The 27631-nt window shown below is 41.6% G+C and overlaps 1 protein-coding gene across 2 annotated transcripts in view; it reads right to left on the bottom strand.

Annotated features, from left to right (window-relative positions):
* MAOB (monoamine oxidase B) overlaps positions 1 to 25295 on the bottom strand; it is a 122331-nt gene extending 97036 nt beyond the window's left edge. The window contains exon 1 of one of the 2 annotated variants that reach the window (XM_060182534.1): positions 25119 to 25295. In XM_060182534.1, coding sequence (XP_060038517.1) covers positions 25119 to 25152 — 34 coding nt within the window. In that variant the 5' untranslated portion in view covers positions 25153 to 25295. Of the gene's footprint in view, positions 1 to 25117 lie in introns of both variants that reach the window. The other variant, XM_007528228.3, reaches the window with a different exon arrangement.
* Positions 25296 to 27631: the final 2336 nt, after the last annotated feature.

Genomic DNA, 27631 nt, shown 5'->3' with positions numbered 1-27631 from the left:
ACTGGACTATTTTGGAAATTGACTATAAAGGCTAACTTTTTCAGACTTACACATTTGGGGATTCTAAAATAACACACTAGTCAATAATTACAAAACTTCTTTATAAATCACAATCTATTTTTCCTTTATATTGCTGCTAACTCATTCTAAAATCTGGAAAAAATGCATGCAAGTAAGTTGACAAAAGTACTTTCCCAAAGGTCAACTGTATATATCAAATCAAATAAAAAATAAGCTGAAGCACCTGAAGTTTTATGAAATTTACTTCCATTAAAACCTAGTGATCAGATTGGGGAAAGGAGAGAAGGATATACGTTTTTTTTTTTTTTTCCAAGGCTTGGGAGCTGTTTCCCTTAACTGCTTTTTTCTTTTAACACCACCAATGTGTCTTTATTAGATTGCCCTGTAATATTTGGAACTTAATAACATTGTTCATTTTGTGCTTTTTAAAGCTGATGCGTACAATGTAATTGCTCAGAAATGAAGGGATTGAGTTTGACATCATAGCTCATGATTCCAGGCTTGCCAGTCATCTAAAAATGACAACATTTGTAGGAAAACTGAGACTAAAGGAAATATAATTACTTGTTAAATATCTAAACAGACACAGAAACACATACATAAACAAGATATTTTATAAAAGTATATACTAAAATATACAATTAAGTTTTTCGTCTGGTCAGGGTTTTCATGTGAGTTTTAGGAAATTTTTTTAAAAACATTTTATTGATTTATTAATGAAGGAGAAATATATAGAAGAAAGCAGAGAAAAGAAAGGAAGGAAGGAGGAAGGATGGAAGGAAGGAAGGAAGGAAGGAGAGAGAAAGAAAGAAAGAAAGAAAGGAAGGAAGGAAGGAAGAAAGAAAGAAAAAGAAAGAAAGAAAGGAAGGAAGGAAGAAAGAAAGAAAAAGAAAGAAAGAAAGAAAGAAAGAAAGAAAGAAAGAAAGAAAGAAAGAAAGAAAGAAGGAAAGGAAGGAAGGAAGGAAGGAAGGAAGGAAGGAAGGAAGGAAGGAAGGAAGGAAAGACCAACTAGAACAAAGTACTGTTTATGGTGATGCTGGGGACTGAACCAGAGACCTTAGAGCCTCAGGCATGAAAGTCTTTTTGCATATCCATTATGCTGTCTCCACAGCCTGAGGCACAATGTTTCTAATGAGACTGGCTGAGGAAGGACCATGAGTTAAATGCTCCAATTTTTACTGTCAAAGGGAAAGAAAAAGTTACTGAGGTTGGGTGTAACTGGTAAATTTACATCTTTTTTTATTTTTTATTTAAAAAAGGAGACATTAACAAAACCGTAGGCTAAGAGGGGTCCAACTCCATACAATTCCCTTCACCTTCATTACTCAGGTAAGACCTTTTCTTTCATAGTATCCTCTAATTCCATTCCAGGCAGTTCACTTCCTAACAAAGTCCCAAAACCTAGATATAGACTAGGTCCCGTGAGATAGAGTATATGTTCACACGTATCCATCAACTAGGGCAAAATATATACCTGAAAGCAAAAGTACACAATAGTCTGCAGGGAGTACTCCCCAACACTTGATCTGCACTATTCCAGCCTTTAAGTCCATGACTGTTCAACAACTTGTTTGGCTTTGTATGTTAACTCTCTTTTCAGTCACCAGGTTCCAGATGCTAGCAGGATGCTGACCAGACTTCCCTGGACAGAAGACCAGAGCCCCACCCTATTAGGGAAGGAGAGAGGCAGGCTGGGAGTATGGATTGACCAGTCAATGCCCATGGTCAGCGGGTAAGCAATTACAGAAGCCAGACCTTCCACCTTCTGCATCCCACAATGACCTTGGGTCCATACTCCCAGAGGGATAAAGAATAGGAAAGCTATCAGGAGAGGGGATGGGATACAGAGATCTGGTGGTGGGACTTCTAGGAAATTTTAACAATTGACTTAACATTGGTTTATAATGTTGTAAGGTTTTAGGAATACAATTCGTAGGGGGGGGGAGTGTGGGGGGGACTCACAAAAGTTCCTTTACCTGGTGGGCAATATCTGTTAATGTTATGGAGTTTTCTTTGGGAGAACAAAAATTACATGGGGGTAATTATTAGACAAATCTGTGAATATGCTTGAAAAACACTGAGTTTAAGATAGGGAGATAGTATAGTGGTTACAGAAGAGACTTCTATGCATGAGGCTCCAAAGCCCCAGGTTCAATCTCTAGCACCACCATAAACCAGAGCTGAGCAGTCCTCTGGTAAAACACAGACAAACAAACACATAAAATGATGAATTTTATGGCATTTCTGTGATGGGTGTGGTGAGTAATATATATTGTATACATTACAGACACTATGAAACTATATTCCTAAAATTTTATAATAGTATAAGCTAAAAACAAAAATCAATCTTTCAGAAGAAATCTTGTGGCATGGAAGATGGATCAATGGATAGAGCACAGGACTTGATTACAAAGGGTCCCCAGGTTAGATCTCCAAATATACTGAAGTGGTGCTCTGGTCTCTGTGTTTGACTGCCTCCCTCAGTTTCTTTTTTAATGTGTACACTTTAAATTTTAGATAGTTAATAGGACAGAGAGAAATTGTGAGGGAACGAGGAGAGAGAGAGAGACATAAGCAGAGGGGGCCAGAGCACATAGTATGAAGAGCAAGGACCCACACAAGAATCCCAGTTCGAGCCCCTGTCTCCCCACCTGCAGGTAAAACAGCAGTAAAACAGGTCTGCAGGTGTCTTTCTCTCCCCCACTCTGTCTCCCCAACCCATCTCAGTTTCTTTCTGCCCGAGCCAATAAAAATGGAAAAATGGCTGCCAGGAGCAGTGGATGGTACAGGCATCAAGCTCCAGGGATAATACTGAAGGGAGAGAGAGAGAGAGAGAGAAGAACTACTTCTACTTCACCATTCATGAAGCTTCCCCCCTGCAGGTGGAGAACTGAGGGCTTAAACCTGGGCCATTGTGCATGAGTGCTCAACGGGGGGCTGAATCCTCCCGCTTCCTTTTTAAACTTTAGTTATTTGATTATTTATTTATTTATTTGATAGAAACCAAAATTGTGAGGGAAAGGAGGGATAGAGAGGGAGAAAGACACCTGCTATCTACTTCCTACATGATGCCTCCTTCCCTTCTCACAGATGGGTACCAACCAGGGGCTTGAACTCAGGTCCTTGTGCTTTGTAACAGTTGCACCATTGTTTGATCTCACTCTCTTTATCTCATTAAGTAAACAAATATACCTTTTAAGAAATCTTACTGGGAGTCGGGCGGTAGCGCAGAGGGTTAAGCGCAGGTGGTGCAAAGTGCAAGAACCGGTGTAAGGATCCCGGTTCGAACCCCCCTGCTCCCCACGTGCAGGGGAGTCGCTTCACAAGCGGTGAAGCAGGTCTGCAGGTGTCTATCTTTCTCTCCCTATCTCTGTCTTCCCCTCCTCTCTCCATTTCTCTCTGTCCTATATAACAACAACAATGATGACATCAATAACAATAACTACAACAACAATTTAAAAAAAGCAAGGGCAACAAAAAGGAATAAATAAATACATAAATATTTTATAAAAAGAAATCTTACTGTGTAATGTCAGGACTCAATAAGCCTGGCATTATTAATATAATCAAACTTTAAATACATTTTATTGAGGCAGTACTTGTTTTTAACATTTTATGTTTCAGGTAGACATAATTCTATAGTTATAAACATCATGTAATCATGGTCAGCACCAAAAGTCTACTTTCTATTCATCACCAAACCTTGACAATTTCACCCATTTTTATCCACTCTCCAGTCCCATCTCCTATGACAGTCACTAATCTGGGTTTTTTTGTTTGTTTGTTTTTTGGTTTTTTGCTTCCAGGGTTCTTGCTGGGGCTCAAAGCCTGCACTATGAATCCACTGCTCCTGGAAGCTATTTTTACCATTTTTTTATTGGATATGGCAGAAAGAAATTGAGAGGGGAGGAGAAGATTGGGGGGGGAGAAAGATAGACACCTGCAGACCTGCTTCAATTATTTTAGCAACAAGATTGAAAAAGCTTTCAATTTACAAATTACTTGCAGACATGTTTCATTATCAAAAGGCCTTTGTTCATTGCCTTTGAAAACTAAAGCCAAGAATGTATATTTCAAAAAGGAAGGTTTTGAAGACCCTTTTAAATTTCAAGTGCTGAATTTTCACCCTTCTTTGAAAGAAAGTATTCAAACTTTAAAATTCACCAACAATTTTATTTTAATAATTATTTTTAGATTTATTCTCAAACCAATTTTGGTTCTTTCTCAGGTTTAATTTATTTGTTTTTTTATCATTTTATTGGGAACAGAAATGATTTATATGTCAGTTGTCAACATGTGAGCCCAATCTCTCACCTCCCTGTGATAAATGTCTGCACAGTTTTTAAACCTGCAATTAAAATTGTTTGAATTATCTTTACTTATTTATTGGATCTACATAGCCAGAAATCCAGAGGGAAGGGGGTGATTGATTGAAAGGGGAGAGAGAGACACCTGCAGCCCTGCTTCACTACTTACAAAGCTTTCTCCCTGCATGTGGAGACCAAGGGCTCAAACCCAGGTCCTTGTGCACTATAACATGTGTGCTCAACCAGGTGTGCCACCACCCAGCCCCATAAATCTGTGACATCTATGGAGGCAAGGGAGGTGGTTCAGTGGTTGCATGTATGTCTTCCATGAATCCAGTCCTGGGTTTGACTTCCATACCACATGGGCCAACCAAGGGTGAAAACAGAGCTCCGTGGAAACATTCTTCGTGTCCTCTCCCTCCCCCTCTCTCTCTCTCTCTCTCTCTCTCTCTCTCTCTCTCTCCCCCTCCGCCCTCCCCCTCCGCCCTCCCCCTCTCCCCTCCCCCTCCCCCTCCCCCTCCCCCTCTCCCTCTCCCTCTCTCTCCGTCTCTCTCTCTCATAAAAATTGAGCTGAGCTTAGGAAGTGATTTACTGGTATCACACATGCGTGAGGCCCAGAGTTTATTCCCAACATGCAATTAAAAAGAAAACCCACAATCTCTTTTCAAAGCTATACGTTTAAGCAAAAAGAAAGCCAGAGTTGAAAGATGGGTATTTAGTTTATATATGCCTATGAAAGAAGATAACAGAAAACAAAAACAAAAAGATTCACACAAAACATTTTTGTCACCCCTACCATCCAGATTTGTCTCACTTGCTTTGTACTTTTCCCCATTTCTCAGACCTGTCCATTGTAAGCTCAGTCATGTGAACTGGAATACTTAGTTATCTTTAGAAGGTTCATTTTTCTCCTGGGCACAGTCCCCAGGGAATCAGAGACAAAGGAATGAGAGAGAAAAGTAGATCTCAGTGTATTTTGGATGTTTCTGCCTTTTATCAACTAAGACCATGTGATTTCCTTTCAGGCTCTGACCACTGCTGTGTGCAGCCTAATTTCTCATAGCATAAAAGGCAAGTACAGTATTCTACTTATCCCTCATAATGCCAGAAATAGCATGCCACCTCTGAGTAAGAATCAAAAAGCTGGCAGAAGACACAACACTGGGAAACCCGAGCCAAAGTTACCTTAATATCCATCCTGATTTGGCCCAAAGGTGAGTCTGTTAAAGTTACATGGAGGCTTCTTTCATTTAAAAAGTATGTTTGTATGTGTGAGCCAACAAAACAAAGGCAAAGAAAATATCATTTAGTATAATTTCTCATGTTTATGTATGAATTAAGCTTGAACTATCACCTGAGTGATCACTTCTAGCACCTAGAATGGGGAAGAAACTCATTGCTTTCTGAAATATTTATATATATATATATGTATAATAGATGATAGAAAGACAGACAGACAGATAGATAGCTATAGATAGATAGATATATCGTGCTGGGGAAATAACATAAAGGTTATGCAAACAGACTTTCATGCTTGAGGCTCCAAGGTACCAGGTTCAATCCCCTGCACCACCATAAACCAGAGTTGAGCAGTGCTCTGGTGAAATATATATCAGCAAAGATAGGTTGACAAATTGCTAGTCAAGATAAAGAGTAGATAGCAAAGGGGCGGTGCTACACCAGCTTAAGTGCATAGTTATAAGCACAAGGACCAACGCAAGAATCCTGGTTCAAGTCCCCAGCTCCCCACGTGCAGGGTGGTCGCTTCACAAGTGGTGAAGCAGGTTTGCAGGTATCCATTTTTCCATCTTTATCTATCTATCTATCTATCTGTCTGTCTGTCTGTCTGTCCATCTGTCTGTCTGTCTGTCTTGCCTCCCCTATCAATTTCTCTCTGTTCTATCAAAAACAAAACAAAACAAACAAACAAACACAAAAACAGTTGAAAAAATGGCCTCCAGGAGCAGTGGAGTCATAGTGCAGGTAGAGTCCCAGCAATAACCTTGGAGGGAAAGAAAGAAAGAAAGAAAGAAAGAAAGAAAGAAAGAAAGAAAGAAAGAAAGAAAGAAAATAGATCACAAGATTAAAAAATAGTCTAGTACTTTTTAAAATAAAAGTTCTGAGCCCCCAGTCCCCACCTGCAAGGGGAAAGTTTTGAGAGTGGTGAAGCAGGGCTGCAGGTGTCTCTGTCTCTCTTCCTATCACCCCTTCCCTCTCAATTTCTGGCTGTCTCTTCCCAATAAATAAATAAAGATAAAACATTTTTTAAAAAGAAGTAAAGGTAGTAGGAATGACAGAGGAACAGTTAAACCCTGAGGCAGCCACAACAGACACTTCTGTTAACCCTACAGGGAGCTGAGATGACCTTCAAAGTTATCCTTAAGTAAAGCAAGAGGCATTGACCTCTATATTGCACATCTGTTAGAGGCTCCTCCCAAGGAATGGATATGCCCTTGAATGATATAGTTCCTCTCAGCCAATGGAAACTTCCAGAGAAAGACTTTGAATAAGAAGCAACTGCCGTTAAAGATAGAAGGAGGGACAACTGTCCTGAACCAGGGTGGCTTAGACAGCCTACTACAATGTCCACTACCCTGTAATGTTAGCATTATATGTAAAAGTGAGATTTAAATTCCCTGTGTACATTCAATCACAGACATAAACTGCCTCCGCTTAGAGCTGTATTTTAAGGAAGAATATTTAAATTGACTAATCATCTCTCCAATGAACTACCAGATTTTCCTGCAGCTCATTAGAGGCTCTGAGGTGGAATTATTGTCCCTCCCTACCTCTCGTCTGTATAACCTGTATTAAATGAATTTGTCTTTCTCGGCATTCACGACTCCTCAGAAGATTCATCTGTATGTAGCTTCATGTGCCTTCTTCTTCTTCTTTGTGTACCCCTAAAAGATGGGGACACTTGTTACTCATCTATCTCTTCCCACACCCACACCGAGTCAATGCTTAGTGAATAGGGCATTTGATAAGGGTTTAATGAATGCGTGAATGAATTAACCAATGAGCAAACTTGACTTCACTTCCTCTCAGACAGAAACAAGATAGGAAAATAAATTTGATGAAACAAAGATAACTCTTGAGCACAGATTTTTATGTGTGCTTAGCACCTGCCCTTTCTTCACAAGAGCTATTGATTTAGAATAACTGGTTATGGATAAAAGGACTATTTTAAAACAGTAGACTGTATCTTATACGTCTCCTAAATAAACTACAATCTATCATGGGGTTTAAATGCAAGCTACAGTGGAAACTAAAATGCAAAACACAAAACAGCTGTTTGCTCAGCTGTTCCAATAACCAGTGGACAAAGGTTTTTTCCTATCTTATCTGGAGGGGTAAACGCATTAATCATAGAAAATGGTTTGCTCTAGGGTTATTTTCATTTCTGTATGAAACACAACAGAGGGTGGAGGTATAGCATAATGGTTATGCAAAGACACTTTGATGCCTGAGGTTCTCAAGTCCCAGGTTCAATCCCCCACACCACCATAAGCCAGAGCTGAAGAGCTGAGCAGTGTTTTGGTAAAAAAAAAAAAAAAAAAAACAGAATTGCCTAATGTTTTCAAATTTCTACAAAAAATGATACACAAAATTGATTAGGTACCATAAAATATATGTTCTTGGTAGATAATTGCAGGCAAAAAAAATTGTGGTTTACTTGAGGCTTTATAGAGCAAGGTTTACTTGCCACCACAAAAAAATTACAGAACAGAATATATTTATGACTTCTAGTACCTACAAATTTTGTAAATTGTAACTATGCCCTGGTAAATATCAAAGATTTTCTTTGACTTATGCTGGGGAGGGGTGTGAATTTTTGTTCCCTATTGAAGTAATCAAAAAGCTCATTATTAAAATTTCACCAAAAGGTGTCAGAAAGGTATCATAATGCTTATGTAAAAGAGTTTCATGTCTGAGGCTCCAACACCCCAAGTTCAGTCCCAAGTACCACCATAAACCAGAGCTGGACTGCAACATTTAATTCTAGGAACTAGAAATTTTCTAAAGAAATAATAAGCATTATGCACAACGGTTGAGTCATAAGGATATTCAGAATATATTTATTTGGGAGTTGGGCGGTAGTGCAGTGGGTTAAACACACGTGGCGCAAAGCACAAGGACCGGCATAAGGATCCTGGTTCGAGCCCCCGGCTCCCAACCTGCAGGGAAGTTGCTTCACAAGCGGTGAAGCAGGTCTGCAGGTGTCTGTCTTTGTCTCCCCATCTCTGTCTTCCCCTCCTCTCTCCAATTCTCTCTTTCCTATCCACAGCAATGACATCAATCATAACTACAACAATAAAAAAACAAGGGCAAAAAAAGGGAATAAATAATAATGATAAATAAATATTAAAAAGAAAGAATATCTTTATTTAAAATAGCATAAATTTGGAAACAATACATATTTCAGTAAGAGGATACTGATTCAGTATATTGGGGGTTGGACAAAGGTGCACCTGATTGAGCACCCAGGTTACCATTTACATGGACCAGGGTTCAAGTTCCCATTCCCCACCTGCAGAGGGGGATGTTTCACAAGTGGTGAAGCTGGTCTTCAGGTGTCTTTCTCCCTCTTTATCTCCCCCTCCTCTCTCAGTTTCTCTCTGTCCTATCAAATAAAATAGAATGAAAAAAGAACCTGTATTCAGTAAATTACAACACAATAATAAGGAGTATTATGAAAATAAAGGATCCAGTAGGTCACTTTCCCTACTGGGCAATTCTGATAAATATTGACGATGACAATAATGGCGAAGAATGACAAACATAAAATCAAGAGTTTAAACTCCAGACCTGCCAATATACGCGGATATCTTCGCCCACCCTGTCCAACGCTTAACGTCTCGTCACCCAATCTGGTCCCCTACGCCTATACCGAACTTCTCTGTTCCAGTCTCTTGGAAACAGAGTTGGCAGTCAGCTGAGGTAAAGAACAAACACCTCATCACAGACCCCTGCAAGCATCAACCCGGCTTTGACCTAGCACGTTATGATCGGGCCCTCCTCAATCGCTATCGAACAGGCCATGGCCGGTGCGCCGCTATGTTCCATCGCTGGGGAGCCAGAGACGACCCAAACTGCCCCTGCGGCTCCAGACAGACTATGACCCACATAGTCAACGACTGCCACCTCTCCAGATTCAAAGGAGGTCTCGAAACTCTACATCAGGCTCAACCTGACGCTGTTGACTGGCTACCGAAGAAGGGCAAACGCAAGAAGAAGAAGAAGGAGGAGGAGGAGAAGGAGGAGGAGGAGGAGGAGGAGGAGGAGGAGGAGGAGGAGGAGGAGGAGGAGGAGGAGGAGAAGGAGGAGGAGGAGGAGGAGGAGGAGAAGAAGAAGAAGAAGAAGAAGAAGAAGAAGAAGAAGAAGAAGAAGAAGAAGAAGAAGAAGAAGAAGAAGAAGAAGAAGAAGAAAGAGTTTAAACTAAACTTTGACTTAATGAAAATACGCTAGACCCTGACATTTCAGTTGCCATTACATAGACACTGTGATAACATGACTAACATTTGAAAGGTCAGGTCTATCAGAAGATACTTCTAAACAGGCATTTACATGATAGTCTTTATGTAACAAATGGGATAAACTTGTTCCTCTTTGTTCGAGACTGCCCCAAGAAGCGCCTTTATCTGAATAAACAGTTTCATAGCCCTCAGGAAGAAACTCTTCTTTTTTTCCCCCCCTTTTGTTGCCCTGGTTGTTGTTTTTTCATCGTTGTTGTGGTTATTATTGTTGTTGTTATTGATGTCGTTGTTGGATAGGACAGAGAGAAATGGAGAGAGGAGGGGAAGACAGAGAGGGGAAGAGAAAGACAGACACCCGCAGATCTAACTCACCGTTTGTGAAGCGACCCCCAGAGCAGCACTGCTCAGCTCTGACTTCTGGTTGTGCTCTCTCCCCAGTCTCAAAAAGGAAACTTTCAAATACAATGAAGCCCTTAACAAAGGGGAGAGGTAAGAGGAGGTTGAGAGGACAGTGGGTGAAGGAAGACAGCATTTTGCTGGTGGAAGTAGGGTGTGCGGACAACTAGCACAGAAGGTAAGAAGGTGTACTAATTTGACAATTGGTTTGTAAGTCATTATCTCACCACCCCCAACAGTGTGATTTAGAAAAAAGATCCGAAGGAACACACCATCTTTTGTGCTGCCTTTCTGCTTAGGCTTTCAGCAAAATAGAAAGCAAGGTGTGCATCTGAAAATCGTTCCCCCATGTTTGCCTTCCTCTCCTCATTTCTCTTGCAACCTGTCTTGAGCCTTAAGGGTAACTAAGCTCATTATTATTAGCTGATCCATTTCTGAATCTCTGACCATCTCTTGACTTCCATGGTTCTAGGATTGCCATCTTTCTTTCTTTTTATTTTTTTATTTTATTTTACTGTGAGGTTAATAGTTTACAGTATAATCTTTTTTAAAGAAATTTTTAATATTTATCTATTTATTCCCTTTTGTTGCCCTTGTTGTTTTTTATTGCTGTAGTTATCACTGTTGTTGTTATTGATGTCGTCGTTGTTGGATAGGACACAGAGAAATGGAGAGAGGAGGGGAAGACAGAGAGGGGGAGAGAAGGACAGACACCTGCAGACCTGCTTCACCATCTGTGAAGCGACTCTCCTGCAGTTGGGGAACCAGGGGCTTGAACCGGTCCTTATGCCGGTCCTTGCGCTTTGCACCACCTGCACTTAACCGGCTGTGCTACCGCCTGACTCCCTATAGTATAATCTTTAACACACAGACAGGACTCTCATCTCCCTGATGGGTGTCTAGGAGACACAGCACAACACTAATGTCCCTTCATTCTGTCCCTTTCCCTCCTTCCCCAGAGTCCTTTGCTTTGGTGCAATACACTACACCCAGCTCAAGTTTCACCTCATATCCTCCCTTATTGTCCTTTATTCTTTTTTTATTAAGCTTGTTAAACTTTTTATTGGGAGGTTAATTGTTGATAATATAATCTTTAACACACAGGCACATCCTCTCATCTCCCCTTGACGGGCATCTAGGAGACATACCAAGATCCCTTCAGCTAAACACTTGCACATTTATTTGCTACAACAAAAGTTTAAAATGGCCTCCTATTTCCAATCACAGAAAATAAGAGCTTTGCTTTTTTAAATGATTTTATTGTATGTAATAGGACACAGAGAAATTGAGAGAGGAGGAGGAAATAGAGAAGGAGAGAGACAGAAAGACAATCTATAGCCCTGTTTCACAACTTGTGAAGCTTTCTCCCTGCAGGTGGGGACCAGGAGTTTGAACTCCAGTCCCTGTGCATGGTAATGTGTGTGCTCAACCAGATATGCCACTGCCAGACCACTAGCTTTGCTTTTCATTGTCACTTTGTTTGATCCTGCCATCCTGTAAGTTTCATCTCTCATTCCTCCCATGCTATTATTCTAACTTTATTTCACTTTCTACCGTCTAATAAATAGAAATATCACCTGTTAACCACATTCTATAGACCCATGCTTTCTATTAGTCTTCCCACTTTTTAAAGACTTTTTTTTAGTATTTATTTATGTATTCCCTTTTGTTGCCCTTATTGTTTTAATGTTGTAGTTATTGTTGTTGTTATTGATGTCATCATTTTTGGATAGGACAGAGAGAAATGGAGAGAGGAGGGGAAGACAGAGAGAGAGGGGAGAGAAAGATAGACACCTGCAGACCTGCTTCACCGCCTGTGAAGCGACTTCCCTACAGGTGGGGAGCCGGGTGCTTGAACCGGGATCCTTCTGCCTATCCTTGCGCTTTGCGCCACCTGCGCTTAACCCGCTGTGCTACCGCCCAACTCCCAGTTTTCCCATTTTTAAATCCTCTCTCTTACACTTTATTGAGTGAAACCTTGATAGTTCTTTAGGACAAATTCAAAATCCACTCCCCTAATGAGACTGTGTTGCTTCTCAGATCTTCAGTGAGTTCTTTTTAAACCTTGAGTCCCACAATAGGTAATTCGGTTATAATTACGTTATTTTTATATTGTATTTATTTATTTTGTATGAAAGCAGATAAATTGAGAGGGAAGGGGAGGTAGAGAATGGGAGAGAGTGAAATAACCACAGCACTGTCTTACTGCTCGTGAAGCTTCCTCCTTGCAGGAGGGGACAGGGGCCTTTAACCTGAGTCCTTACACATTGTAATGTGTGTGTTCTATCAGGTACACCACTAACCAATCCTCTAAGTTATTTGAAAATCATTCCTTAGTGTTTCTGTTTGTTGGCCTTTTGTTTAGTCACCTTTTAACTGGTTTTATGCTTTTTTTTTCTGCATGCTTCAGTAAATAAATGCATAGTACTTTAAAATACTGTTGGGGTCGGGCGGTGGCGCAGTGGGTTAAGCGCATGTGGTGCAAAGTGCAGGGACCCACATAATGATCCCGGTTCGAGCCCCGGCTCCCCACCTGCAGGGGAGTCGCTTCACAGGCGGCGAAGCAGGTCTGCAGGTGTCTATCTTTCTCTCCCCCCTCTGTCTTCCCCTCCTCTCTCCATTTCTCTCTGTCCTATCCAACAACGAACAACATCAGCAATGGCAATAATAATAACCACAACAAGTCTACAACAACAAGGGCAACAAAAAGGGGGAAAAAATGGCCTCCAGGAGCGGTGGATTCATGGTGCAGCCATGGAGCCCAGCAATAACCCTGGAGGAAAAAAAAAATACTCTCTAGTGGCCAAGGTGGTGAAACACACCTGCAGGGGGTTTGCTTCACAAGTGGTGAAGCAGGTCTGCAGGTGTCTATCTTTCTCTCTCCCCATCTCTGTCTTCCCATCTCTCTCCATTTCTCTCAGTCCTATCTAACAATAATGACATCAATAACAACATCAACAAGGGCAACAAAAGAGAAAAAAAAACAACAACCCTGGACCCTTGAATATTATAAAACATTATAAATTCCTTACCCAGCATTACATGTGTCATGGTGAATATCTGGTATTCTCTCTCTCTCTCTCTCTCTCTCTCTCCTCTCTGTCTCACTGCTTAATAAATAAGTAAATCTTTACAAAAATACCATCTAGGCTCCAGATGAGCATTTACCTGCTAGAGTGTGTGTCCTATCTCACATATGGCCTAGGTTTTCCCTCCAGTACCACAAGAATTGCCACAGCACCAAGGGAATTGGTGTTATAGTGTCTCTCCTTCTCACTCTTGGCCTCTGTCTACATATATCTGAAACAAACAGAACGAAAAGGTCAGGCCCGCCCATGCAGGCAAGAATTCCTGGCACCACAAAGTAAAAGGAGTAGAATGAAAGATACTGCGGACTGAAACAAGATGATTCTTCCACCCCTATGTCCACTCAACTCTTTTTTTTTTAGATAATCTTGATTTGCAAGACTGTTTTTAAAGCATTTCACAACCATTTCAAATGTTAACTGCAGCACTCCCATCACCAAAGTGCTAGTATTCATTCCTCCACCGAAGTCCAGTTGATTCCCCGGACCCCTGGCAACTGTCTCTCGCTACTCCCAACAGTCTGCTGGGATTTGATTTTCCTTGGTACTTTTGACCAATGAATTAATTGTGAGGACTGAATAGATCTGCTTCTCAGACAAAAAGTAAAAGCAAGCGCGGTGCATTCTAAGTACCTATCACCTAGCAACATTGGTCAATTGCATTTCTTCCTAAAGGTGTGAATGGGTCTCCCCAGGGTAGTACTTGTATTCAAAAGAGGTGACTGAGAGGTCTGGAGCTAACCTTTTCACCTCTCTTACTCTGCTTCTCTTTGAACTGAAAACCTGGGAGGTCTTTCTATAGATAAAACCCTGAAGGAGGAAAAAAAAAAAAAACTTTAGTTATCAACGATTCTATTAAGGAATTTTTTTTCCTTTTCCATTTCTCTTCTTTTTCTTTTTCAGTTAAGGGGAAGTTTATGTTATCTGGATGTTCAAAGGTGGAAGTGACTTTTATGCAGAACACTACTAGAATGTTTACTGGGATATTAACCCTAACTAACATGGGGGACCCTGCAAAAATGTTGGTAGGTTACAAGTCACTTGAATGAAACTCCAAAGCATTCTGGTATAAGATTTAAAACAAAACAGAAAACAAAAAACTCATATTGAACTTAACCTCTCAAATTGGATCTTTTTTTTCCCCTCGGAAGTGTATCGCAACTAATATACATTGCCAATTAATATTTTTCTTCTTCTTCTTTTTTTTTTTTTTACTAGAGCACTGCTAAGCCCTGGCTTATGATGGAACTGCAGACTGAACCTGGGACCATAGTTGCCTCAGGCATGAATGTCTTCTTGGCAGGACCATTATGCTATCTCCCCACTTAATTAGTCTCTTTACATAATCCCCTCAGGTAAGTACTAATTGTTGATGTGTAAAAATAGCAAATTGAAGGGGCCAGGTGGTGGCACACCTGGTTGAGCGCACATGTTATAGTGCGCAAGGACCCAGGTTCCAGCCCCTGATCCCCACCTGCAGGGGGAAAGCTTCACAAGTGGTGAAGCAGTGCTGCAGGTGTCTCTCTGTCTCTCTCTCTCTCTCTTCCTCTATACCGCCCCCTTCCCTCTCAATTTCTGTCTCTATCCAACAGATAAAGATTTTTTTAAAAAATTTTAAAAATAAATAGCAAATTGAACATTTGTTGTGCATTTCAGAAACTGGTCCCAGGATCATCATTTTAGTTTATATATGAAGATATGGAGTCCAGGGTCCCTGCAAGGGGGGAGTTTCAAGAGTGATGGAGCTATGTTGCAGTTATCTTCTGTCTCTCTCTCTCTCTCTCTCTCTCACTTTCTCTCTCTCTCTTTCTCCCTTTCATATTTAATCTAGAAGAAATAAAAGATGCCCAGAGAGTGGTGGAGTAGTGAAGGCACTGAGCCCCAGTGATAACCCTGGTGTCTAAAAAAAAAATGCAATAGATAATAAAAATAATAAAATGTAAAAGTCACACACGATGTTCCTGACTTTGAGCAGTAAATGAGGCTGCACAGATGCTTAAACTGCTGATTTAAATAAGTGTAGTAAATGGGGTGTAGTAGATACACACAAGAAGCAGCATTAACACTGTAAGTGTAGTAACTACCAACTACAGCGGTAAACTCTAATTTTACCATGATGTTTGGGGATGAGCTCACGGTCTTCTCGAGTGGGTGATATTTCCAAGTAACCTCCCTGGCTGTATTTTCTATTCTTTAGGGGAGAGGGAGAGGGGGAGGGGGAGGGGGAGGGGAGGGAGAGGGAGAGGGAGACCAAGACCACAGCATCACTCCTTTCTCCATGATGTCCCATGTGGTATCTGGGCTCAAAGCAGGATCTCTGAGAGAGAAAGACAGAAAGATGGGTACTAAGAGACACCACAGTTTCCAAGCTATCTTCTTAGAATGCATTGGGGACTGGGCTCAAATCTGATTCTTCTATGCTTTCCCACTGCCCATGTACAGGATACAGAGCCAACACCCAGAAGAAAAAGAAACGATTACCACTGACCTTGTACATACCCTGCGTTTAAACTTGTCCTGGTGACTCTGCCCAATCAGACCTCTTTCACCATTGTGCCTCATGTTTTAGATTCCAGCAGAAGATTAACTAGGATTTGTCATGCTTAGCCCTCACAAAGCTGTTGTGAAGACAAGTTCCTAGGAACTTTCCCAGCCAATAGGTAGCACTCAGTATGCAAATGATTCTATTTTCTGCTATTGAATTTGTAGTATTACTGAATAAATATTTACCGTCAGCTGTCATTTATCATTTATTATAGTTGAGATAGAAGTCAAATACTAAAATGAAGATCAGTTAAGAATTAGGACAACAGGTACTGGGGTGATGTTGAAATACAGATTAAGAAAGTCACTGATGATCTGGGAAATGGAAGTAAAAACAAAGTAAAAACAACAACTAGATACCATTTTATACCTGTGAGAATGTCATACATTAGAGGAGACAAACACCAACTGTTGGAGAGGCTGTAGGGGGAAGGGACACTCCTATATTTCTGGTGGGAATGTAAGTTGGTCCAACCCCTATGGAAAACAGTCTGGTAATTCATCAGAACTTTAGAAATGGACCTAACTTGTGATCCAGCAATCCTTCTCCTAAGGACTTATCTAGGAAAAGCAAAAACACCTATCCAAAAGGGCCGATGGGTCTGGGGAGATAGCATAATGGTTATGCAAAGAGACTCTCATGCCTGAGGCTCCGGAAGTCCCAGGTTCAAGTCCCAGGTTTATGCATCAACATAAGCCAGAGCTGAGCAGTGCTCTGGTTAAAAAAAAAAGGGGGGTATTCACAGCAATGTTCATAGTATTACAGTTTGTAACAGCCCAAACTTGGAAGCAACCCAGATGCCTAATGACAAGGTGAATGGGTACGGGAGTGTAGTGCATCTATGTGATGGAGTACTATGCAGCTGTCAAAAATAATGAGGTCATCTGTTTAGCAGCATCATGGTCATATCTGTAAACTATTACCCTCCCCCCAATAAAATTTCTGAAGAAGAGAAATAAATGCACATTAAGACCAAAAGTTCTTCGGAAGAGGACCACAGTGGGTCTAAGAGCTTGGGGTTCACCTGAGATCCTTGTGTCCCTTGTTGGCAGGGACAAAGGGATGTTACAGAAAAAGACAAAGCTGGAACCAGGAGAACTCCTACTAATGTTCACATATACCTAGCAGCGTGTTCTGGTGTCTCACATTATAACTAACTCATAGTAGCAAATATGAGTGGTTGATGCAGAGAAAGACATGATTATAGAAAAATGCCTGCTACGGCTGGAAATTTGGATTGATCGGCCAATAACCCATGTCCAACAGAAAAGCAATTACAAAAGCCAAATCTCCCACCTTCTGTACCCCCAAAATACTCCCAGTGGGGGAGAAGTGATAGGGGGAAGAGGACCAGAGGGCTCTGAACTCCAACTCTATCAAAATCCAGAAAGAGAAGAGGAAAAAGAGAAGGAACTCAGATGTAGTAATGGCTGTAAGTGTGACTTGGAAAAGAAGAAAAGATGAGACCATGAAAAAAATTTGGGAGGGGGCAAATCTGTACAAATATAGACAGATATTTGTAGAAATAATAGTTAACCCATATCTACAACCTTGGAAGAACTACTGTAGCTTCCAATGAATGGAATGGGGACACAGAACTCTGGTGGTGGAAACTGTGTGGAATTATGCCCCTGTTATAATTTTGTAAAGCAATATTAAATCACTAATAAAATAAAACTATATAAAAAGAGAGAAATGTCCACTTACATTTCTACAGGTTGACCGCACCTAGAAGTTGAATAAGGATATCTTTTTCCACAGGTTAATATCTGTCAATGATAAGCTGGCTACAATGTCTGATCCAGCATACGCAGCTGAACAGTCCTAGCAATGACTCTGTCAGTAAAAGCAACAGGAGTATCATTTTAAGAATGGGACCAGGGAGGTGACAGAAAATGTTAAGATTACACAATGGGCGGGGGCAGACAGTGCACAAGGACCCAGGTTCAACCCCCTTGTCTTTTTCTCCCCTTCAGATAGAAAGCTTCAAGAGTGGTGAAGTAGAGTTGCAGGTGTCTCTCTATCTCTCTCCCTCTTTATCTTCCCTTTTAGTTTCTGTCTGTCTCTATCCAGTAGTAAGTAAATTAATTAAAAATATAGTTTTTCAAAAAATGTGTCCAGTAGCCCCACTTCCCCAGAGCCCCGCCTTACTAGGGAAAGAGAGAGACAGGCTGGGAGTATGGATCGACTTGCCAACACCCATGTTCAGCGGGGAAGCAATTATAGAAGCCAGACCTTCCACCTTCTGCACTCCATAATGTCCCTTGGTCCATACTCCCAGAGGGATAAAGAATAGGAAAGCTAGCAGGGGAGGGGAGGGGATACGGAATTCTGGTGGTGGGACTTGTGTGGAGTTGTACCCATCTTATCCTCTGGTTTTTGTCAGTGTTTCCTTTTTATAAATAAAATTTTTTAAAAAAACTCAAAAAGAGGAAGTCGGGCTGTAGCACAGCAGGTTAAGCGCAGGTGGCGCTAAGCACAAGGACCCACATAAGGATCCTGGTTCAAGCCCCTGGCTCCCCACCTGCAGGTGTGTTGCTTCACAAGCGGTGAAACAGGTCTGCAGGTGTCTATCTTTCTCTCCCTCTCTCTGTCTTCCCCCTCCGCTCTCCATTTCTCTCTGTCCTATCCAACAACAATGACAACAATAATAACTACAACAATAAAACAACAAGGGCAACAAAAGGGAATAAATAAATAAAAATAAATATAAAAAAATTTTAAAAAACTCAAAAAGATTGCACAATAGGTAAATTTAGGAAATTGGCTTCACAAAATAAATAAATAAATCCTTTTGACATTGTAGTCTGTGCTGTTTTTTGTGGGTTTTTTTTTTCCTAGCTGTCCTGCCTCTCTAGACCCTCTCTTTGATGGAAATGTGTAAATTTCCAGGTCCTTCTATACTATTATTATTATTTTCTAGAATGTGACAGGAGCCCAGGAAAGATCTCCATCTTTCTTCATTCAAGGTAAAGAGGCCACTTTGCCATAACTAGATGGCTGGCATCTCCCTGGTGCACTGCTCAAGTCACAGTTCCTCCTGGACCATCTCTAGCCCTCACTGCCCAGAGCATCCCACCAACCTACAGTTTGTACACTGTTCTGGCTATTTGACCACCTTCCAGGTGTTGGCTGCACTTTGCAAAACTGGTTCAGCACTGCCCATGACTTTAGCCAAGGGCTTTGTCTATCTCAAATGGCAAGTCTTCTCAAGTCTAGAAACACTGTTTCCTTCCTCTTTCAGTTCCTTTTTTTTCTTTTGTTCAGGCTTGAGCAAGAGTCATTCCAGCAATTGTGAAAGACGGTTTCCATGGTTCCACCAACCTAGAAACACTAAAACTAATATGTGGGACAGAAGCATTGTGCTGCTGCCCAGTTCCATGTGGAAAATGCAGTTACTCTGCCAAGTCTCTGGAGATGACTTGCTCTTTGGGTTAACGATATTTCATTTGGTACACGTGTATATACCACACACCACTCTTTAAAAGTAGTCTGCGATTACATTGGGACATCTCACTTGTCATAAAAGTTTTATATTAACAGCTATACTCCAGTACTCCAGGTATATTTCTGTCTATCCTGAAGGGAATGATTAAAATTTGCTGAGAGCTTTAAACATTATCAGGGAACTGTCAAAAAATATCCCAACTTTAGTAATTAACCAAGTTTTAAAAACCAGAGTGAAATTCAGACACTGGTAAATGGAGAGCAGTGTGTCAGCTACCTAACACTACTAATTATTAAATTTGTATTTGCAACCTTTCTTAATTTGCCATATATTTGGAGCAGGAACACAAAAGGGTTAGTAGCAAATGGATGTACATTTCAAATGCAATCAACTTGTTGGTATGGAGTTCAAGAATTCAGCACAGTTATTGAATGTTAACTGAGCCCAGGAATAGCCAGGGCTTGGCAGTCCTCTTAAAAGGCAAGGAGACAGTTCCCCTGGCTTACAGGCTAGTGAAGGGAAATCAGATACTGAGTGTATAGGCTGCCAATAACTGAAAATTTCAAAATGCACAGAAAAAAATGAGGCATTAGAGGATAATAAAACGGGGATATCTAATCCAGTTTGGTGATGTGGGGTTCAGGAAGCATGCCCTTTGAAATGACAACTGAGCTAAGATATGAGCTTAGCTGGACTTCAATCTCTTGGTTTCTTCATTTCCTACATCGAACCATATGAAGACTGACTAAAACTCTTCCTTACTATGAAGGTATTCAGTACCTTCCTTTCCATTTCTGTCCTGAGATGCCTTTCTCCTCAACACTCTTTATTTAGTTCATTTAATTTAGTCACTGGCTTTGGCCAAAACATTGCTGTCATATACATCCGAACTCCTCTGCACATGTCAAACTGGTCAAGTTTAATATCTCTCCTGAGCTGGCCTGTCAGCACTCCAGCTGACACTCTAGCACTCCCACCTTTACTGAAACCTATCCTACTGTATGTTTTTCCTTTGGCTTACAGTAACCATCACCATATTCCTGTTATCTGACACATGTCGTTTCATGAATAAGTCCCAATGTTTCACTCATTGGCCACAGAAAATGCTAGCCCATTGGGGGACTACATAAAAGGGGCCCTCCAATTCATCACAACTACTCTTTGTAACTTTACCTCCCATCAGATCAGACCCCACCTACTCTCCACATTGAAGAACATAATATTTCATAATTATACTCCCATGTTCTCGCAAAAGTTTACGATGCCATATAAGCTTTATCCCATCGAGTCTCCTGGTAAGTACATATTCACCTATTGAGACAGTCAAGTGTCACATCCTCTGTAAAATGGGCCCAAGATTTTCTTTGGTGGAGATGGGCATTCTTCCCAATCACCTTACTTAGAACTGAATGCGTGCACCACCAAAGCACCCTTAGCCATGAATAGTCCATGCTTCTGTCTCACACTAGTTTATGAGCAATACAGGGATATAAAACATAAGACAGGAAGTAAATGCCTATTAAATGAATCAATAGTGAAATCAAGCATGTACAGTTTCCTTCCATATTTTTTGGTTAGGGTACATCCTAGCCCTTTCTAGATTGACAAACCTTTCAGGATAAAAATAGCATGGTCCAGGGGCCAAGCAGTGGCGCACTGGGCTAAGTGTACGTGGCGCGAAGCCCAAGGACCTGCGTAAGGATCTTGGTTACAGCCCGGAGTTCCCCACCTGCAAGGAGTCACTTCACAAGCAGTGAAGCAGATCTGTAGGTGTCTTATCTTTCTCTTTCCCACTCTGTCTTCCCCTCCTCTCTCCATTTCTCTCTGTCCTATCCGACAACAACAAAATGGGAAAAATGGCCTCCAGGATTAGTGGATTCATCAAACAGATACTGAGCCCTAGTGATAACCTTGGAGACAAAAAAAAAAAAAAAAGTATGGTACATTTGTGCATGCCCTACCACAGCTTTGTATATTGTTTGAAAAAATGAAGAAAACTCCTGCAGGGTCTTGTGTCATAAGTCAGAATGCAAAGCTACTTTCACATACATTGTTTCACCTGCTCTTCACAATAATCCTTTTCATCTAGCTATGACTAGTTGGAATTATCTTCATGCAGCAGATCAAGCAATTGAGTGAAGTTTTGGAGCACTTCATTCTTGGATTTTAGAACTATATGCTTTTTTTTTCATGTAGTTTATCTGACAGGAGACATATCTACTCATCAGACAAACATTTTGAAAGCTTGAATATGAATTTAGAGCTTCCGTGCTGCTTAGAAAAGAGCTAAATCCTTAACTTTCCTTCCCATTTGAGTCTAACAAGAATTATTTGAGTGTTGGGGATAGATAGCATAATGGCTAATCAAGGAGACGCTCATGCCTGAGGCTCCAAAGTCCCAGGTTCAATGCCCTGCATTACCATAAACCAGAGCTGAATAGTGTTCTGGTTAATAAATAAATGAATTTTAAAAAACCAAACGAATTCTTTAAAGTGGGGCAAAGAACTTAACAGTTTTCTAAAGAAGAGAGACACATGACCCACAGACACATGAAGGAATGTTCCACTTCCCTTATCCTTACAGAAATACGAATTAAAACTACCCTGAGATATCATCTCACACCTGAGAGAATGGCTCATATCAACAAACCAGGAAAGGACAAATTTTGTATAGGTTGTTGAGCAAAGGGAACTCTGCCTCACTGCTGGTGGGAAAGAAAATCGGTACAGCCCCTTTGGAAGACTGTATGGAGAGTCTTTACACAAATAAAAATGTAAATGCCTTCTGACCTAGCAATACCACTCTTGGACATTTCTCCAATAAACATTCAAGCACTAATTATAAGGGACATATGCACCCCTATGTTCTGAGCTGCATTATTCACAATAGCTAAAGAGTGGAAGCAGCCTAAATGCCCATCAGACGACTGGCTAAGGAAGTTATGTGATATATATTCAATGAATACTACTCTTCAATCAGAAAAGAATATTGTATCCTTTGGGGCAAATGGATGAAACTGAAGGTGATTATGCTTAGAGAAATAAGATATATGAAAGACAACTAACAGATGGTTTCACTCATATGTGGAATCTAGAGATCTCATTTACATGAACTTGCAAAAAAAATCCAAACAAAATAGAAGCAAGAAAATTTTAAGACTTAATGAAAACTATGTCTGGTTATATTTGGGAATTGGGACAGTGGGGATACAGAATTTTGGTCGTGGGTGTGGTGTATATATTTGTAATCTTACAAACTATTAAAAACAAATTTAAAAATTATAAAAATAAATAATTGAAAAATACTTGAATGAACTTGAGTGTCTGAAGCATGAATCAGGAAATCATCAAAACTGATAGCTTCTGAATCCATTAGACATCCTTTGTGCAAGAAAAGAACTTTGGGGCCTTGGAAGGGAAATTTTTCCCTAAGATAAGGTGCTGTGGAAGGTAACATTAAGAAGCACTTAGAAATGTTTAATAACACACCTAGGTAATTGCTTTTTAAAATCCAATTTCCTCTAGGAACGATCTCACAAATGCTGAAAGAAAATTGAACTTGCATAATGTTAACCTGCCTCATTAAAGTGCTTCTAAGTCTAGGCACCTGCAGCAGTGGGCATAGAGTCTGTCACAGGGAGCTCGGGAGGGGCTGTAGACAGTCTGAGATCATACTCAAAGGTGAAGAGGACTGGAATGGAGGAAGCAACACAGGACCAGAGGTCCCAGCAGCTAACAATTTAGTCTCCTCACCAGGCACTGGTGGGAGCAACTCTGCCCTGCCCACGTCACAAGGAGCAAGGCTGATCTTCCTCCCCAGACATGGGCAGGACTAATCTTAGTCAACACAGTCTTAAGTTTTAGAGGCATCTTAATTATTGTTCAAGTACCAAGAGGCCCTGGGAATTTGGCCAAAGTATCCCCAAGAGGTTGTTAAACAGACTTTTCCAGAGGGATACAGAACAGGAGAGCTATCAAAGAAGGGGATTGGATATGGAGTTTTGGGGGGTGGGAACTGTGTGGAATTGTACCCTTCCTATCCTACTGTCTTGTCAGTATTTTCATTTTATAAATAAAAAATAAAAAATGGACTTTTCCGATGTCATTGTTTACTCCCACTGATTTCACTGATTTAAAGCCACACCTACACATCTATGTAAATTTTGCCTGACCTCCATCAGCCCCATCTTTCCTCCTAGCTTTTGGGGATCCCTGCTGTGGGGACCATACACTCCACCCCAACCTCAACGCCACTGCCTGTATTGGAGTAGGTAGTCTTGGCCATTGCTTATTTTTAAGGATTTATTTTACCCCTTTGAAAATTGATTTATTATTAGAGACAGAAAGTGAGGGACCGGGTGTTGGCACACCCAGTTAAGAACACATAGTACAAAGTTCAAGGACCCCACAAGGATTCTGGTTGGAGCCCCTGACATCATACCTGCAGGGGGGATGCTTTGTATGCGGTTAAGCAAGTATGCAGATGTCTAACTTTCTCCCTTTCTATCTTCCCCTCCCTTCTCAATTTCTCTCTGTTCTATCCAATAAAAAGGTGGGGGGGATGGTTGCCAGGAGCAGTGAAATTGTAGTACTACACCAAGCCCCAGCAATAGCTCTGGAGGCAAAAACAAAAAACAAAACAAACAAACAAAAAAAAAACCCCAGAAATTGAGAGGGGAGGAGGAGGCAGAGAAGGAAAAAGACAGAGATACACTTGCAGCCCTGCTTCATCACTCCTGAAGCTTCTCCCCTGCAGGTGGGAATTGGGGGCTTGAACCTGCATACTTACAGCTGTAACGTGAGCCCTTAACTAGAGGTGCCTTCACCTTGCCCCTTTAAGGATTTATTTATTTACGTACTTATTTATTTATTAGAGACAAAAAGCAATTGGGGGGGTGGGGGACAAAGATAGACACACAGAGAGAGAGAGAGAGAGAGAGAGAGAGAGAGAGAGAGACCTGCAGCACTGCTTCACCTCTCACATAACTTTTTCCTTATAGGTGTGCACCAGGGGTTTGAATCTGGGTCCTTGCACATAGCAGTAGCATGTGCGTTTAACGAGGTGTGCCGCCGTCTTAGTCATCATTCTTATTACATATGGGGTAGGCCAGAGAGTCCAGCTTTTGGGTGTCTTGACCTCCCTGGACTGGGGATAGGAGAGTCATTTGCCTCGCAGCCCCATGTACATCCCTGGCAATCACAGCCCTTTGGAGAATCAGGATCAAGAGGGCCTGTGACAGTGGATTGCCCACTTATCCCAGTCCTCTCTTCTGTTGGCAGAGCTGTTCTGGATCATTTCCCTGTCATGATAATATCAGCTCCAAGCAGGGCTGCAGAGTTTCCAGGGCAGACTGGAGCAAAATGACAAACGTTTGGGGGCTAGTGACTGGCTATCTAGCTACCCCAGTACGGCTGCAAAAATACTTCACTTGGATAATGTGCGCTTTGGTCATGTGCGCCACCCAGATTCTAGCCCAGCTCCCACTGCATTGAAGGAAGCTTCTGTGTGTTCTCTTTCTCTCTGCTCCTCTGCCTCTATTAAAAAACAAAACTGAGCTACCAAGGTATAAGCCATTTGACCTCCACCCAACACACACCATCCCCCAGCTTTCAACAAGTGCAGTTTGGGCACTTTATGGGGAGTGGGGTGTTCAAAGCTTAGCCAAAAACTTTAGCAGACTTCCAACACCCCGATTCTGTTCCCAGTGAGAGTTTGGGGAGCCATGAGGTCCTAGGGCTCCTGGGAGCAACACCCTGCCCCGCTAGGGCCCGAGCACTTCCTGGGTGGGGGCGGAGGGGGGAGCTGACCTTATGGAAGATATGCAGCTGCAACTGACCTGAGATGCCGCCCCCAATCACGACCACATCGCATTTGTTGCTCATGATGTTCGCCCAGCTTGGAGTCGCCAGGTGCCTGCTGCTCGGGTTTCTGGGTCTCAGTCCCCGCCCCGCTGCACTGCCCCCGCACACTTGCGCGCTTGCCTGCAAGGGGCGGCTATATTGCCAGCCCAGGGCGCCAGGGAGCAGAGCCCCGCCTGCTACCAATGTGCCTGCCCCGGCTGTGCGGGGCACTGGGCTGTCACCCCACCCCCACCATCTGCTCTAAGATCTGTGGTGGGGGTGGGGGAAGCCGGATCCAGTGTAAGGAAGCCTCCTGGGCCCTACCCTGGCTCATTCCCATGGACTACTGCCCCTTGACCTTCTGCAGGGTGTTTTCCCCTCACTCTCTCTAAGGGTTTATTGATAGTTCAGGGTCTGAAAGAATGGCAGGTCGGGCTGTCTTCCCCCAGCGTTCCTATTACTGCCTGGTACTGTACAGGAGCAAGGCAAAACAGGAAATATTCACTGAGCTCTTTCCAGGTACAAGGAAATGGGATATTAAGTACTCAGCGGGGTCTTATTTCAGTTAAACTTCAAAATAATCCGTTTTATACATGAGGACAATGAAGCAAGGCCATTTATGAGGGGAGCAAAAGTAGTATTTAAAAAAAAAGCCAGAAACAGTATTACCCTGGGAGATTCTAAGACCCACTCTGATTCATCACACAGTATTGCCATTATCTTGGTAAATACTTTCTTTTCTTATATTTATTTATTCCCTTTTGTTGTCCTTGTTTTATTGTTGTAGTTATTATTGTTGTTGCTATTGATGGATAGGACAGACAGAAATGGAGAAAGGAGGAGAAGACAGAGAGAGGAGAGAAAGACAGAAACCTGCAGACCTGCTTCACCTCTGGTGAAGCGATTTCTCTGCAGGTGGGGAGACAGGGACTGGAACCCTGATCTTATGCCGGTCCTTGCGCTTCCGGTCACGTGCGCTTAACCCACTGTGCTACTGCCCGACTCCCAGTAAATATTTTCATAGGATTCTCAGTCCCTTTCATCCTGTTTCCATACACCCACCTCTTTTCTTTTTTTTAGTGATTGAATATTGATTTACAATTTTTAAAAAATATTTATTTATTCCCTTTTTTATTATTGTAATTATTGTTTTTATTGATGTCGTCGTTGTTGGATAGGACAGAGAGAAATGGAGAGAGGATGGGAAGACAGAAGGGGGAAAGAAAGACACCTGCAGACCTGCTTCACAACTTGTAAAGCGACTCCCCTGCAGGTGGGGAGTCGGGGGCTCAAACCCGTATCCTTACACCTGTCCAGTGCCATGTGTGCTTAACCGTCTGCGCTACCACCCGACTTCCGGTTTACAAAATTTTAAGATAACAGGAGTACACTCCAGGCATTCCTACCACCAGAGCTCTGAATCCCCAACCCCTTCGTTGTAAGCTACATTAGTTGCCCTAAGGTTGCAGGTGTGTGTTAACTATCATTTCTACATCTGCCTGTATTGGTATATATTTGCCTTTTTCTTAAGGTCTCATCTTCTCTTCTTTTCCAAGCCACACACAAACCCATTACTACATCCAAATGTCTCTCCCATTTTCCTCTCCTCTCTCTGGGTCTTGACGGAGTTGGAGTTCAGAGTCCACTGATCTTCTTCACCCTCTCATTTCTCCCTCACTGGAAGTATGGATCAAAATTATTTGGGGGTACAGAAGGTGGGAGTTCTGCCATCTGTAATTGCTTCTATGCTAAGTATACCAAATGACCCCACTACCTGTTGACTCAACTCTCCTACCCATTTTCTCTGAAAAACAACCATAGTTTTTGCAGTTTAAGAATCAGCTTTGATTTAGTATCTTTGCAAGTTCCTTGGTGGTGGCTATTTACATTCTGCATGAGTTGCAAGTACTTCACTTCCTTGTTTATTTCACTTAATATAATCACCCTGAGTTTTAAAACACCCATTTTGTCCTAAAAGACAGTATCATCTTTAACAGAGACAGAGTACTATTTCACTGAGTGTGCATTCCACATATTCTTTATCCAGTAATATGTTGATCAGCATTTAGATTTATTCCACATATTGGCTATTGTGAATAGTACAGCTGTGACAATAGGGGTGAATACGTTCTTTTGAATTAGCGTTTTCACATCCTTTGACTACAAGCTGAAGAGTTGTGTTGCTGGACCGTAAGGTGTTCCCATTTATTTTTAAGACTCTTCATACTACTATCCATTTGACTGCACACTATCCAAGTAAATTATTTTGCCAGGCTGATATTTTATCTTTTTGGTGCAATTTTAGATGGGATTATTTACTTGATTTCCCTTGCCTCTGACTTATTATCTGGGGATAAAAATGTAACATAGTTGGGGACTGGGAGATAGCTCACCCAGTAGAGCACAAGCGTTACTGTGTTTGAGGACCCAGGTTTAAGGCCCTGACCACCACATGGGAACATCTGCCTGAGGAAGTTTCAGTCAGGAATGATTGGGTGGTGCTGTGGTAT

This window comes from Erinaceus europaeus, chromosome X, assembly GCF_950295315.1.
Source record: "Erinaceus europaeus chromosome X, mEriEur2.1, whole genome shotgun sequence".
Lineage (NCBI taxonomy): Eukaryota > Metazoa > Chordata > Mammalia > Eulipotyphla > Erinaceidae > Erinaceus > Erinaceus europaeus.
This window is presented reverse-complemented; position numbering and strand designations above follow the sequence as displayed.